This window comes from Pagrus pagrus, assembly GCF_965226575.1.
Source record: "Pagrus pagrus genome assembly, chromosome: 9".
NCBI lineage: Eukaryota > Metazoa > Chordata > Actinopteri > Spariformes > Sparidae > Pagrus > Pagrus pagrus.
In genome coordinates, this window is record NC_140193.1 from 1,551,521 (window position 1) to 1,565,270 (window position 13,750).

Below are 13,750 nucleotides of genomic sequence, written 5' to 3' on the forward strand. Positions count from 1 at the left end.
ATTTGACTTTTTAATTTTTTCATAGATTTCCTTTTCATGTGTGAAACTGGCACTGAGTGTTTTTTGTAGGAGGAAAAAACAGCTCGGAAAAGATAATTTGATTCATTAAAAGTCAGACTTGTTGTTCTTCTAACCTGAATAGCTCAATGTGTAGAGGCGCTCCCTCCAAGATTTGAGGTTGAGACTTGAGTTCCTCTGGTTCAATGATCTGGATTGAATTTTGAAGGCTGATGTCCAGAAGAAAGAGTGAAAAGCTCTGAGACCAAGTTTGTCAGTCTGATCAGACAGCTCAGGCTGATAGACGACTGCTCTGAACTTCTGGGGTTGACAGTTTGATTCTTATGAGACTCAACTTTCTTTTTAAAGTCCAATACCCAAAGTAAGAGTGAAAAGCGCCCCGACGATCTCCCAGTGTGAAGAGGACTTGGTGGCATGGTGGGTATGTTCTTGGCTGGTAGTAACCAGAGGAACGTGCACTGGTTCAAATCCTGCTGCCTGACAGTACCTGTGGCTGTTTTCAAAAAATTCAGATTTATCTTTTCTACGAGGAAAAAAAAATATTTTTTTCCTAAAAATTCCAATTTCTTTTTTGGGGAGGAAAAAAAGCTTTCAAAAAAAAAATTCTGATACCCTTTTACATATTGAAAAATTCAGGACACCATCTTTATCTCATAGACAACTGCTTCTATCTATGAGAAACCACAGGAGGGGACAAAGCCCGACAACTGAGGATCCTTGTACAGGCAGTCGGCTGGACTTGAACTGTAGCAAGCTCCTCTGGTTACTACCAGCCGAGAACAAACCCACCGTGCCACCAAGTCCTGATTACACCTGGAGGTCTTCTCTCAGAGCTTTTCACTCTTTCTTCTGGACATCAGCCTTCAAAATTAAATCTAGATCAGTGAATCGGAGCGACTCCTCGTACCAGAAGTCTAAAAAACATCTTCTAGACGTTAAATTATTCAGATTTTTCCCCCAAAATTCCAGATTTTTTTTCCTAGGTGGAAGAAACCTGGCAAAAAATCATGATTTTTAATTTTTTTTTTTATAGATTTCCTCTTCATGTGTGAAACTGGTGCTGAGTAATTTTTTTTAATTCATGTTGACAGCAGGTGAAAATAAAATGTCATATTTTTTTATTTCTGTGTGAAACTGACTGAAGAGAAAATTTCAGTGAAACTTTTTTCCATGTGTGAAACCATCTTTCACACAATTTTGCTTTTGCGGTTGAAGCTAACATTCCATTACAATGTGACTTTAACTACCAGCTGATGAAATTAAAGATGGCGCATCGTTTACAGTTAATTTAATGATGTTTTAATGATGCTTCTTATCCTATTCATGAAAACTGTTTTCACCAAGTTTTACTTTAATTGACATAAACGGACATTGTTTATGCGAACATTCATAATTATATTTCAATTTAACCACACAAATAAATGTAATGTTTAATGTTTAGAGTTAATGTAACGGTGTGAAAGTGAAGTCTGACTTCTTACCTTCCTGACCGTGTAAAGCTTTAATCATTTACTTTGGCTTTGTCCTGCTGGAGCTGTTAAAGGAGGATAAATCACCTGCAGTGACGCAGGTTGTTCCTGAGTCTGCCAGCGGCCATCACTGCTGTCAGAACATCCGGGTACCCTGACCCACTTCCGTCCTTCAAAATAAGATAACATTCACGGCGACTCAAAATGATGCAGTAAAGGCTCAATTCACCAAATTAATTCAGCATTACTCAAAGACATTTTATTTCAGCCATTGATCCATAACATAACTTTCTAACAAACTCTTAGATTTTGGGCTATTTTGCATCTGTAACATGTTTTCTTTCAGACTACTGTAGAGGAAATGTTTATTTTAGTTCAGATGTCTGTTCTGGACATGTATGAAATTATTGCATATTTCATTTAGATAGCCTCATTTGCACATTTACACAAAAAATGTAATTAATCAATGAGAAGTTTCATAGTGAAATCTATCAGTTAAAATTTTACCCTATTCACATATTTTTGTCTAAAAATGTAAGGAATCTTACAATGCATATTATTAAAGGCTATTTTCTAAAAATGAGTTTTTTCTCAGACTCTGAGTCAGAAATCTCCACTTCAGCAGCTCTCACATACACCGAACCTTACAGATGTCATCCTCTCTACATCCTGAGGGTTTTTACAGAGGGGCTCATATATTAGATTTATACATCCAGATTTATAGAGAATATTATTTCTCAAAACATGGAGAAAGTTGTTTTTTTTTTTCTCTTTTTAAATGACTGTTACAGTATTTTGCGATGTTTGGAGTGATAAAAATAGATGTCTAAATGTCCCTCTCTTTACATTTCAGAATATAAAAACAAAAAATAATAGATGTGAGTAATCAACCAGGAAAGTTTCATGGATATGTACAGTATATTCAAAAAATGTACCCTTTTCTCACCAGTACCGTCTTGCCTTGTATTAAATCAGAATTTCTGTTTTCTCAAACTAGTTGAGCTACTCTACAGTGTTACCCTGAAGTACCCATGGTGATTAATCACTGTTAGAGAAATAACCATATTAACCTGCTCCCAAACTGATACTCTAAAAGTGTCTTACTAACACAAAGTCAATTGTATGAATTTGTCAGAACTGGACAGTGGACACATGTTGGATTCCTTTATTTTAAAGAAACAGAGTGAGAGCCCAGATGAAAATCAAACAAATCAAAGCAGGATCTGAAACAAAATCCTCCATTTTACCAACAACACACGTTAAGTCTCTTAATTAAAGCAAGCTCCATTAAAATGAGGGATTTTGACATTATTCTTTAAACCACAAAAAAAAACAAAAAACTTTTGTCTGCTTACTTTTTCACGGTAGAATTGAAGGAGACTGAAATTTTCTATTGAAGCAGCATTAATGCTGAACTGCCCTTATTTCTCTGTTGAAGTTGAAGGCTTTATTGAAAACACCACCAAGGAAGAGCTGTAAATCTAAACATTCACACATAATAATCAATAATCCTGTTAACTGTGCACAAAAGTCGACAGAACTGAAGAATTCCTCTGAATTAAATCGAGACACTGAGACGATTAATGGGATAAAAACGTGTTTATTTGTGTTTTACATGTGATGATGAATTATACACAGCACAAACATCCAATATTATATTCTACTGAAGAAAGGTAGAGATAAATACAGATTTATATATTTGACACATGCTGACATGTTATCAGAACTCTGTAGACTGGCTTGATCTTGAACATGATTCAGTCAATAACTTCAGTTTTTACACAAGTTTAACTCTGACTAAATCATTTACCTTCTTCTGGTGCCAGACAGGGAGGATTTTCAGAATAAAAGCATTGATCCACTAAGGCTTATATGGAAGCTCATATCTACCAAGAAACAATTTAATTAAGTGTTTACTTAATTAGAAGTCAAAACTATGAGACATTAAATTTTTTTTTATTTCAAGTCAAAAATGACAGTTTGCCAATTCAACTTTTTTTTATAATTATAATTTAATTGATTTTCCATCATTATAAATTACATAATTTAGATGATCTGAAGATTGACTTAGACCAGATCTTTAACTCCTACTATGATTGTGATGGTGATTCTGTTTCCATCCAGGTAGAAATGAGCTTCCATTTGTGGACAAGTAGGAAATGTTAAAGCTTCATCTTCATCAGCTTCATCTTTAAATGCTACTCACATTATTTCAGCTGCTTTAACTGCAGGTTGGATGCAAAATCTATTTAGATTTAACTAAATGTAACACTCATCAGAAGATCATAAACAGGAAACACAGAGATTAAACTGAATACTTCAAACTCTTTCTAACCTCCTGTCCAGTTTTAAGTCCTGAAATTCTCCAAACGTTCACCGTTTAATTTGATTTAATGAAACAGACTTATTTTAAAATCATTATATGCAACATTTCTACCCTTATATCATTTATATTTTCAATACATATGTTTCAAACACATGTGAATATAACAACCCTACAAAACTCGTGTGCCCTCTGAATTGAACTGTGTGTGTGTGTGTGTGTGTGTGTGTGTGTGTGTGTTATAGGCCTTTTCCACTACAGGTAACGAATGACCCATAACTTCAGTTGAAGCCACCGACACTGGTTCTGCTCGTTTCCACTGTCCTCCGAGCAGTTTAGAGATGAACTGAAGTTTGGGTGTCAGTGAGGATGGAAAAACAACAGGTTGCATTTATTTTTAAAACTTTCCAGTAGTGAGATATTATGCTACATAACTACATGCAGTGTGACAACATTGTCATACTTTATTTTCTCTCAAAGGACCAGCGGCCGACCTGGACTCAGCTGGATCTGGAGAGCTGGTCAGTTGCTGGGACCTGGTTTGGAGTCACTTTCACTCTCCGATCCATTCTGTCAGACTGTGAGTATTTATTTAATGATAATGATGTTTAATCTCGGCACACTTTTTCCATTTTTTCTGTCCCACGACTGCTTTCGCCTACCAAACAGTGCACACAGATCACACATTTGTCTCGGCGTTGCCTCTTAAATACACACCTAAAATGTTCTGGTTGTAACACACAGTGGAAACACAAGACGAAACCATGAACCAAAGTCTGACAGGTTCTCCTAAGTTCTGGTAATAAAAAGCTCCAGGTTACAGGTTGTCAGGTTCCTGTAGTGGAAAAGGAGTAATCAGAGTACTATCAGGTAGAGCAGCCACAGCAGAACACACAGTGTACCAAACCAAGTCTGCCAGTCCTCACTGATGATGTCAAACACTTCGGCCACCAGCCACTTATCACCGCTGGAAACAACTGCGTCGTGATGGTTCTCAGCCCGGGCCTGGTACAACTCGCCGTCTGAGTCCGACGCCTCTGGGACAAACAGGAAGTGTTTCCTGTCCACGCAGGCCAGCTCTCGGCTCGGGCCGGTGGCTGACACCTCTCCATCTTTAAACCTAAAGCGACCATGATGAGAGCAGGTCAGACAGCACACAACCTCACTCTAGGCAAGGAACATACATGATGGGCCCCTGATACAATAAATATCTATGATGTTGCAGGATCCCTGACTGCGTCACCAGACAGCCAAACAAAAGAGTTGCAGGTTTTATGAACGATGTGGCAGTTAGATGCTGTGACGTGTAAAATTCAACCTTTACTTTGCCTTTTTCATGCAGCAGTTTGTATTTCAGTGTTATATGTTAGCATCACTGCCTTTCTTCTGTTAATGTGCGCTCAAAAACAAAAGAGCCTATAACAGGAATCACAGAACACACTGTTAACTAGCAAACTTATGTTAATTAGTTATTAATCATTAAACAAAATACATTTAAACCTGAAAACCAGTCACCTCTTGATGCGCCTGGATATGTCAACGATAAGCAGCTGTCTTTATACTTAATATTTTGAATCTGGATCAATCAATGAGCTTGTTTGACACGCAGGTTCTCTACAGTATGTTGATGAAATTGGGGGTTACATGCTGAAAACAATCAATCAAACCAATTAAGTACCACTGGATATAAGTATCCTGCTAGCTAATTACTGCAACTTCTTCTCAAAAGTGTGGCTATATAGCTTGTTAGCAAATATAATAATAACTATCCGTTTCTTTCCAATTATGCTTGTACTGGCTAGAAATATGGGGCTTTTCAAATATCGCTTTTGGTGACAGAGTCAATTTGCATTTCCATCACCAGTTTAATCGCACCGAGTTGAGCCAATCTGAGCTTTGGATGGACCTGCTCCGGAGAAGGTGCAGAGTGCGCCTGCTCCGCCCTTCAAGCAGGCTGTAATGACGTCTCCCCACCGTGGCCAACCTGGGACAGCCCACCAGTGTCTACATCTACTGTGTGTTTCTGTGTCATCACGTTCACTTTCAGCTTTTTCAGGAGTTGTGTACAGTTACTGCTGGTGAAAACCCAACATTTCCTAATTGTGCTGCTTCATAATAAAAAACTTTTCAATAACTAAATAATGGAGGAGTTTTACTGTGAAGACTTTATAGGAAATGAAGCAACTACTGAAGTTATGGAGCTTTGTCAGCGGCTGTTTTCAATAGTGCTGTGGGGAAGAAGAGCGTTTACAGTCCCTCCTCTGACCACTACACAAGCCAAGTACATCATCAGTCAAAGACACACCTTCAAGCAGGTAACCCCTGTTGTCATGGAAATGCAAATCCCTGCCACGCTGGTCTGACGTGCCGAGTTAAACAGAGTAAAGCCAGGCCGGCAGAAGTAATGGAAAAGGCATTATGTCTACCTGACACTTTACATTAGACTTACATGATGGTTGTGTGTTTATTAAAGTTCATTAAACTGAAGTGTTACTGTGTGGATGAGTGTTGCTGAAGGTTCTCAGTCATCCGGGTCATGGTAATTCTAAGTGCTGTATCGCAGACAACTGGACATGTTTCAGTTTGTTGAAGACGTTTCACCTCTCATCCAAGAGGTTTCTTCAGTTCTAACTAACTGGAGGGGAGCTGCAGGCTTTAACCCTGTGGGGTTGTGTCCTTTGAGAGACTCCAGTTAGTTAGAACTGAAGAAACCTCTTGGATGAGAGGTGAAACGTCTTCAACAAACTGAAACAAGTCCAGCTGCCTACGATACAGCACTTAGAGTATGTGGATGAATACAAGGCAGATGTCTCAATCCATTACACCTGCATTAGCATGGGCCTTAGTAAATTTGTCACTCGTAAGAAAGAGCTCAAGATGGAGTACAAAACATTGTGCAGGAGCAGTAAAATGTAGTCTTCAACAAAGAAAAGCAGCATATTTCTGGATATTTCATAGAATGCCTTAATCTTAATTTTTGTCCGTTACGGGGTTAGCTTCAAATAAGGGTCGAGGAAAATGTATTTTGATAGCAGCTGCAAGATTTCAGTAGCTCCTGATCTTGTAGATACGATGGAGACAAATTGGATAGTGGGACACAGCTATTGATCCAGCTGCAGGGCTCATGTTAATGCAGGTGTAACGGTTGTCTCAAAGTGAGTTGTGTAGTTATTATCTCATTCAGCTTGTGTGTTATTGTGGAGCTGGTTATAAGCTACCCACCAGGTGAGCGTGGGCTCTGGGTGTCCCGTCACCTCCACCTCTAGCGTCACTGGAGAGCCCTCCATGACGGTGGCTCTAGACAGGGGCCTGGTGATGCAGGGAGGGCCCGGTTTAGAGGCTTTTCCCTGGGGAAGAGACTCTGCCTGGGCCTGGGAAGGAGTAGGAGGTGCAGGAAGGGAGGGCCCTTGGATCTGAGGAGTAAGCCTGATCTCCTCTCGGATGGCCATGGGCTGACAAATGTTTGGGTCTTGGTCTGGAGTTAGTAGATGAGGTGGAGAGGAGAGGGGAGTGACATGCAGATTAGCCTGCTGAGCCAAAGCTTGGGTCTGAGGTTCTGGCTGAGGGGGAGCAGTGGGCTTGGCAGGGCTGCTGGGGATCATGCCAGGGTCATGCACACACTGCTGGGTACTGTCGGAGGTCAAGGACTCATGGAGGGAGTAGACTGTCTGGTGGCTCTGCTTGCTGCTGAATCTATTACTGCTGGTGATGGTACTGTTTGATATACTAACGTTGCTGAAGCTGTTTGGGTCTGGAAGAATGGGGGCGTGGGCCTCAGGTTGACCTTCACTACCCTGGGATAAGGGGCTTCCTTGCTGTGGCATGAGATTTCTGCGAGCCTGTGAAATACTGCAATGACTGTTTGGAGGGGAGGACTGACAGTTAATGGTTTGTTGGGTAACAACAGTGGCTGCGGTTTGGCCGCTGCTTTGGGGCATCGAGACTGATGGCATTTCTTTGCTGGTTTTCGAGGAAGTTACATCCTCATCAAGGCCACTCCTGGAACCCGGGTAAGCCTTTGGAAGATTGCTGTCTTGAGGGAAGTTTTGCAGGCATGTTGCAGAAGATTTGAGGGACCCAGTGTCTTGAATCCTGTCTTGGGCCTGGGCGACTGAATCCATCTTTGGCAGGGTCTCAGTCTGGGATAAGGAGCTTTCTTGGGTTGACCTGAGATTGCTTCTAGCCTGTGGCAAGGTGTGATGACTTTTTGGAGCAGAGGACTGACAGTACAGAGTTTGTAGGGTGACAGTAGAGGCTGTGGTTAGGCTGCTGTTTTGGGGCACAGAGATCAAGGATGTTTCTTGGCTGGTTTGTGAGGAGGGTACTTCCTGATTAAGACCACTTCTGGAATTACGGTAAGCCTTTGACAAATGACTGTCCTGAGGGATGATTTGTGGGCAAGTGGCACAGGATGGAACAGAGTCTGTGGCCTGGGGGAATGCAACAGATAAAGAGCTTTCTTGGGGTGTACTGAGGCTGCAACTAGCCTCTGTCAAGATGCGATGACTGCCTGAATGGGCGGACTGGAAGTAAATGGTCTGCTGAGTGATTGTACTGGTGTTAGTGTTGGTGAGACTGTTCTTTTGAGGTTTGGAGACTGGGAGTGTTCCCTCCCTACTTTGGGAGGATTTTAGGTCCTGATGGAGGCCACTCTCAGAGTCAGACAATGGCTGTGATAAAGTAGTGCTGCATTTGAGGGACCTTGTGTCTTGTGTATGGGTCTTGTCCCTGTGGAGATCCGGCTCTGGATCACTGAAGAGCTGAGGACAATTGTTGGACTGGGGAAGGGTGTGGCTTTGATTGTGCTCTGCAGTCTGTGGTAAGGTCTCACCTGTGGATACAACATTTTGGGTGATCTGAGCCTGGGCACCTGTCCTCCTCTGTGGCTGATTATACTGACTGTTGTTCTGCTTTAATAAGTGTTCAGTTTGTGAGAGGGTCTTCGTTTCAGGGGCATTGTTGTCCTTGGAACAACTTTCTGGAGTGTTGTTCTTGTGAACTAGGTGAGATCCAGAGGAGAGGCTCAGTTCAGGGCTGTCCAAGGAGAGGTCAGCGGTCTCGGGGGCGCCGGCTCTGCTGGTCTCATCAGTCCTTAGGATGGTGCACAGAGTGCTGGTGAGCAGGCCTGGAGCAGGAACTGTCATTGGACTCTGGCCAAACGAGCTGGACTCTGATCTGAACCTGAAACACACACAATAGGAACAAACTCTTATATTTGGATGGCCTTCTGAGGGAATAGTCAGCTACAGCCCATGACAATGAACTGCTGTCGCTTTCAGGGTTTAGATGAGGCCACTGACTTATTTATTTATTTTTTGCAATTTCTTGGCACTTTTGGCATTGAGGCTTTAAAGTGGTAGTTCCCAAACCAGTGGTTGACAAAATGGTGGGTTTTCTCTCGGGTTTTCACAATTTGATGTGGAAGATAAATGACGGGCTCACACAAAGTCCTGTCATCAACCCCATCCGACGCTTTTTGGGATAATCTAGGACACTAACAACAAATTAGGCCTTATCACCCAAGATCATAATAACCTACGAAGGAATGTTGTTTTGTTCTGATGGGACTGTAATACAGACCTGGTACTGCTGTGAAGGCTGGCTGGAGGAGTCGGACAATTCTCTGTTTGGCTGGACTCTCTCTGTTGTCGGACTGCACCAGGACCAGTCCCACTGTGCTCTGACTGGGCACGGCACTGGTGGCTGTACTGGCTGATGTGGACGCTGTGGGAACTGAAACAGAAGCCCTCCTCAATATCTGATGGAACCATGTTGGACTCTGGTGTCTCTGCCAGTGGTGGCAGGGAAATGTCGTCAGGTGATGCACAGTCGTATTCGTCATTGGAGAAATAATCCTCAGTCATTACTTCCTGTTGTTGTAGCTCCACCTCTGACAGGCCTCCTGCAGATGCATCCTGGGTAAAAAAGAATTGACTATTAGGCAAAATAATCACTGGTGTGTCTACGTACGGCTTACAGAAACAGGGACAAGGATGTTTGTACAGATAGTTACATTTCTTTTTCTTCTTTTTTCTTAAGATTTAACATTAGATAAAAGATGCATGATTTTAAAACCCTGGAATTTTAAATATTACTCGTTCAGACTCCTTAATATTGGATAATAAACAACCAGGTTGGGATTGCAAAAGATCTGTCGAAGATTAGACTCTGAATCATTTAGTTGCCATACAGCTCTTAACCTGATGTGGTTTACATATTAAAGTGTCATCAGATTTAACAGGATTATACAGTAGTGTATCTTCAGCATAGACATGAAAATTCCAGCAGTGTTTTTGAAATATGATGCCTGGAAGCAGCATGTGAATGGAAAACAAAAGAGGCTCTAAAATTGACCCTTGGAGGACACCATGTATGACAATAACTCTGTGGTACTCAACCTGAAGCAATGTTGATTCACTGGCAGCGAAGACCCTTTCCTGTCCTGTTCCCTGCGTCTCCTTCCTCTGAAACTCCCTCTGAATGTCAGAGAACAATGGACCAATCACAGTGGGAGGGGGTGTGGCCTGAGGATCAGTGGAGACATGCTGTAATTGGCTGTGTATGGCGTGGATCCGTCGATTGGCCTCCACTGGTGAGCAGGAGATGCTGAAGGTGTGAGTCGAGGTGAACCTCTCACCGTACATCTGCTGCCTGTGGCATAGAAATAAACAACATGTTGAATGTTATATTAAATTACTTCATTTGCTTTAATCCAAAGAAAAGTCCAGTAAGGGCATGCACCTTTTATGCTATTTCTTCTAACTCACTGTTCATTTTCTAGTCTGTATAAAGTGATTAATATCTCACAGTTTTTATTAACCATGTATTTTTCACAGAAATCCATCGGACCCAGTGGATTTACATTAAACATTCAATCTAACAAGTCAAATATTTCACTTATCTTTTGATATATTTCAGCGTCTACTAGATGAATTGGTACAGATGTTCCTTTTCCCCGGAGGATTAACTTTGGTGACCACCTGACTTTTTTTGAGCACCATCATCAGGTTCACATTTGTGACTTCCTTTAAATTTTTGCCATTTCCAGAAACTTAGATTATGGACTCAAATCAATGGGTTGATCCTCTGCGGAGCAGGAACATCAGCACCCATCTTCATTGTACCAGTGTACCTGCTCTCTGAGATGATGGTCTGTCTGTCCATCTGTCTGTCTGACTCCAGACTGCGGCTCTTCTTTAATGGAGGCTTCCTATTGGCTGCACTCTGCCTCTTCACAGGAACCTCCTTCCCATCATGCTCGGCGGTCAGTTCGGGGGTGTGGCCTGTCTCCTTCAGCTCGTACTGAAAGCAGATGAGATGAGTTAACATCTCTGATATCTAATGTTTTTTTATCAGGCTTCACATTATCAGTAGTCTGATGAAAATATGAATTAAACTTGTTTTTAGTTTTATATAGTTAATTTATATGTTTTTAAACCAAGAAGTTTGTGTGATTATCTTTTTTACCATGTCAGCCGCCTCCTGCGTGCTGCGGTTATCCCTCAGCTCCTTCTTTTTCATCTTTCTGTTTTCCTTCTTCTCTTTCTCTTCGTCTTTCTCTTCGGTCACATCCTCTCTCCTTCGCTCCGTCTCTTCTCCCTCTTTCTCTTTCTCTCCTTCATTCTGCTGTTTTTTGAGACTCTCTCGCTGAAAACACCACAGTGATACTAGTGTTGGTCAACAAGGTGAGGTCACTACAGTTTTCTTGTAAAAAAAATGTTTACATTCACTGTTACCAGCTCAAATGGATTGTGTGTATCCTTGATGAACTTCAAACATGTGTTGGAGTCCTGCTTGTTATGTTAAAGTTGTACCAGTGTGTGTTTGTTTATGTGTGTTTGTGTTGTGATACCTTTAGTTTGGCCTCCAGCTCCATCAGTCTGTCACTCAGCTCTCTGATGGACTCCACCATCTCTGAGTGTTTACTGACCGTCTTCTCAATGTACCGCTGCCCCTCCTCCACCCCTAAAACCCACACAGACACACACATGGGTACATACACACAGCTTGTCTATAATATTTTAGATCTTTATTGGTGTCTTTTTCTTCTGTCGCACAGCTGTGGCTTGTAGGAACAGCGTTTTGTTTTTTTATGTACGCGAGAACACAAGGAAATGACAATAAATTAAATCTTGAATCAGAAGGTAACGGATAACTGGTTAAAATAGTTAGCTAAAAGGGGTAAAAATCAAACAAACTATGGCAAATAGTATATCAACCTTTCTATAATCAGCAATGTTAATTTATATCCAGTGGAAGTGACAAATCTGGAACATGACTGAGAGGATACATCAGACAAAAATCAATCTGCTGTTGCTCACCGTGCAGTCTGACAGCGAGCTCAGCGATCTGACTGATCCTCTCCTCCTGCTGAGGAACCGTCGGCCAGACGAACTTCTCAAACTGCCGGTAGAGAACAGAGACGGCTTCTGTGCTGCGACACTCTGAGGAAAACTTCCCGACTCGAGCGATCGTTGCACTCGCCTCCTCGCACCAGAACTGATACTGCTCATACAAAACAACATGTGAAGGTAAAACAAATGATAAGTTTACACACTTTTATTATTATACTACTAACAAAAAAACCCCACGAAATAATAATACAAGTAAAAGAAAGTAATATAATCAGTTTTCGTCACCTCCTCCATGGCTTGCTGCAGTCTGCGGGTCATATCCAGCGTTTTTTGGTGCTCGCTGACATTTCGCTCAAAATCTCCCATCTGTCTCTGCAGCTCGTTGATGGCGTCCTCTGCCTCCCGGGCCACGCCCCCGTCTTTGACCTCTGACCCCAGCCGGGCCGTCACACCCTGCAGACGTTTCCTAAGTGCCTGGATCAGACAGAACATGACTGACCTCCCTCTGTCTCCTCAACTACTAAATTTGAGATGTTTATGTTCCATTTAATTTGTTAAAAAGACACGGACAGTCATATAAGAGTTGTAGGAGTCAGGTAGGTTTTCATCCACCTGGTTTTATGTAACCATATACTGTAATTGGTGCACAAAGAAACATGAGCTGAAACTCGTGAAACCCATTTGTTCTTCTACTGTGGACAAATCATTCACATCCAGCTGCCACTCACATTTACAGATCTCTAATCCAACAAGAGTTTACATAAAAACACCCCTAGTTCGAGTCCTGTTGCACTGATTCACATTTTATCATGACACAATTTCAGAAAATTGCTTGGAAGTGAGATAAATGACAAATGAAAAATATCTTGCTCCTGGTGTTTAATCAGAGGATCAGATCAGGAGTTGGACTCACCTGCAGCTTCTCCTCGTACAGCTCCACCTGCTGCAGCTGGTTCCTGACGGCCTTCATGTTCCTGGTCCTGTCGTTTCTCTTCAGGTAGTTAAACTTCAGGTTACTGAAGCGCTTCTTCAGCTCCTTAAAGGAGTCACGAAGCTGAAATATGAATCATCAGAAAATCAGTCCAACAGCTGATTTTACATAACGACGGTCCGTGTTTACACATCATGAATCCAACTGCAAAAAAGAGTCTTATGTTGACAGAAGGACTCCCACTGGCCGATCATATGGGGTCAACTAGCAAATAATTCAATGTTAATGAGTCAGATTATTTTTTAATTGATTCATCATTAAAATGTCAAAATATTGGCAAAGGTGACACTTATATTCCCCTCAGGATGAACTGTAATGACTGGGGGATATTACTACTTTGGTCTGTGATCGAATACTTGTAAAACTAAAGACATTACTATCCAAATAAAAACCAAAAACATCAACCTGCTGGTGGCGCTACAGGAAAAGTCATGGAATCACCAAATTCACCAGGATATATTCTCTGGGTTCATGAATGTCTACAGAAAATTTCATAGCAAACCATCAGATAGTTGGTGAGATATTTCAGACATTGCCAACCAGGGCTACTAGCAGGGCTAAAAAATATGTTTGTTACATTATTTCTTATTGTCTA

At 41.6% G+C, this 13,750-nt stretch overlaps 1 protein-coding gene across 7 annotated transcripts in view; it reads right to left on the bottom strand.

Moving 5' to 3' along the window:
* Positions 1-3,073: 3,073 nt before the first annotated feature.
* The window catches only part of LOC311262499 (uncharacterized protein), a 39,217-nt gene continuing 28,540 nt past the window's right edge, over positions 3,074-13,750 (bottom strand). For all 7 annotated transcript variants that reach the window (XM_084361925.1, XM_084361922.1, XM_084361921.1 and 4 more), the window contains 10 exons: positions 13,078-13,218; positions 12,450-12,638; positions 12,132-12,315; positions 11,663-11,775; positions 11,278-11,457; positions 10,943-11,112; positions 10,209-10,461; positions 9,391-9,725; positions 7,033-8,991; positions 3,074-4,930 (listed from right to left, as the gene is read on the bottom strand). In XM_084361925.1, coding sequence (XP_084218051.1) covers positions 4,666-4,930; positions 7,033-8,991; positions 9,391-9,725; positions 10,209-10,461; positions 10,943-11,112; positions 11,278-11,457; positions 11,663-11,775; positions 12,132-12,315; positions 12,450-12,638; positions 13,078-13,218 — 3,789 coding nt within the window. In that variant the 3' untranslated portion in view covers positions 3,074-4,665. The remainder of the gene's footprint in view (positions 4,931-7,032; positions 8,992-9,390; positions 9,726-10,208; positions 10,462-10,942; positions 11,113-11,277; positions 11,458-11,662; positions 11,776-12,131; positions 12,316-12,449; positions 12,639-13,077; positions 13,219-13,750) is intronic.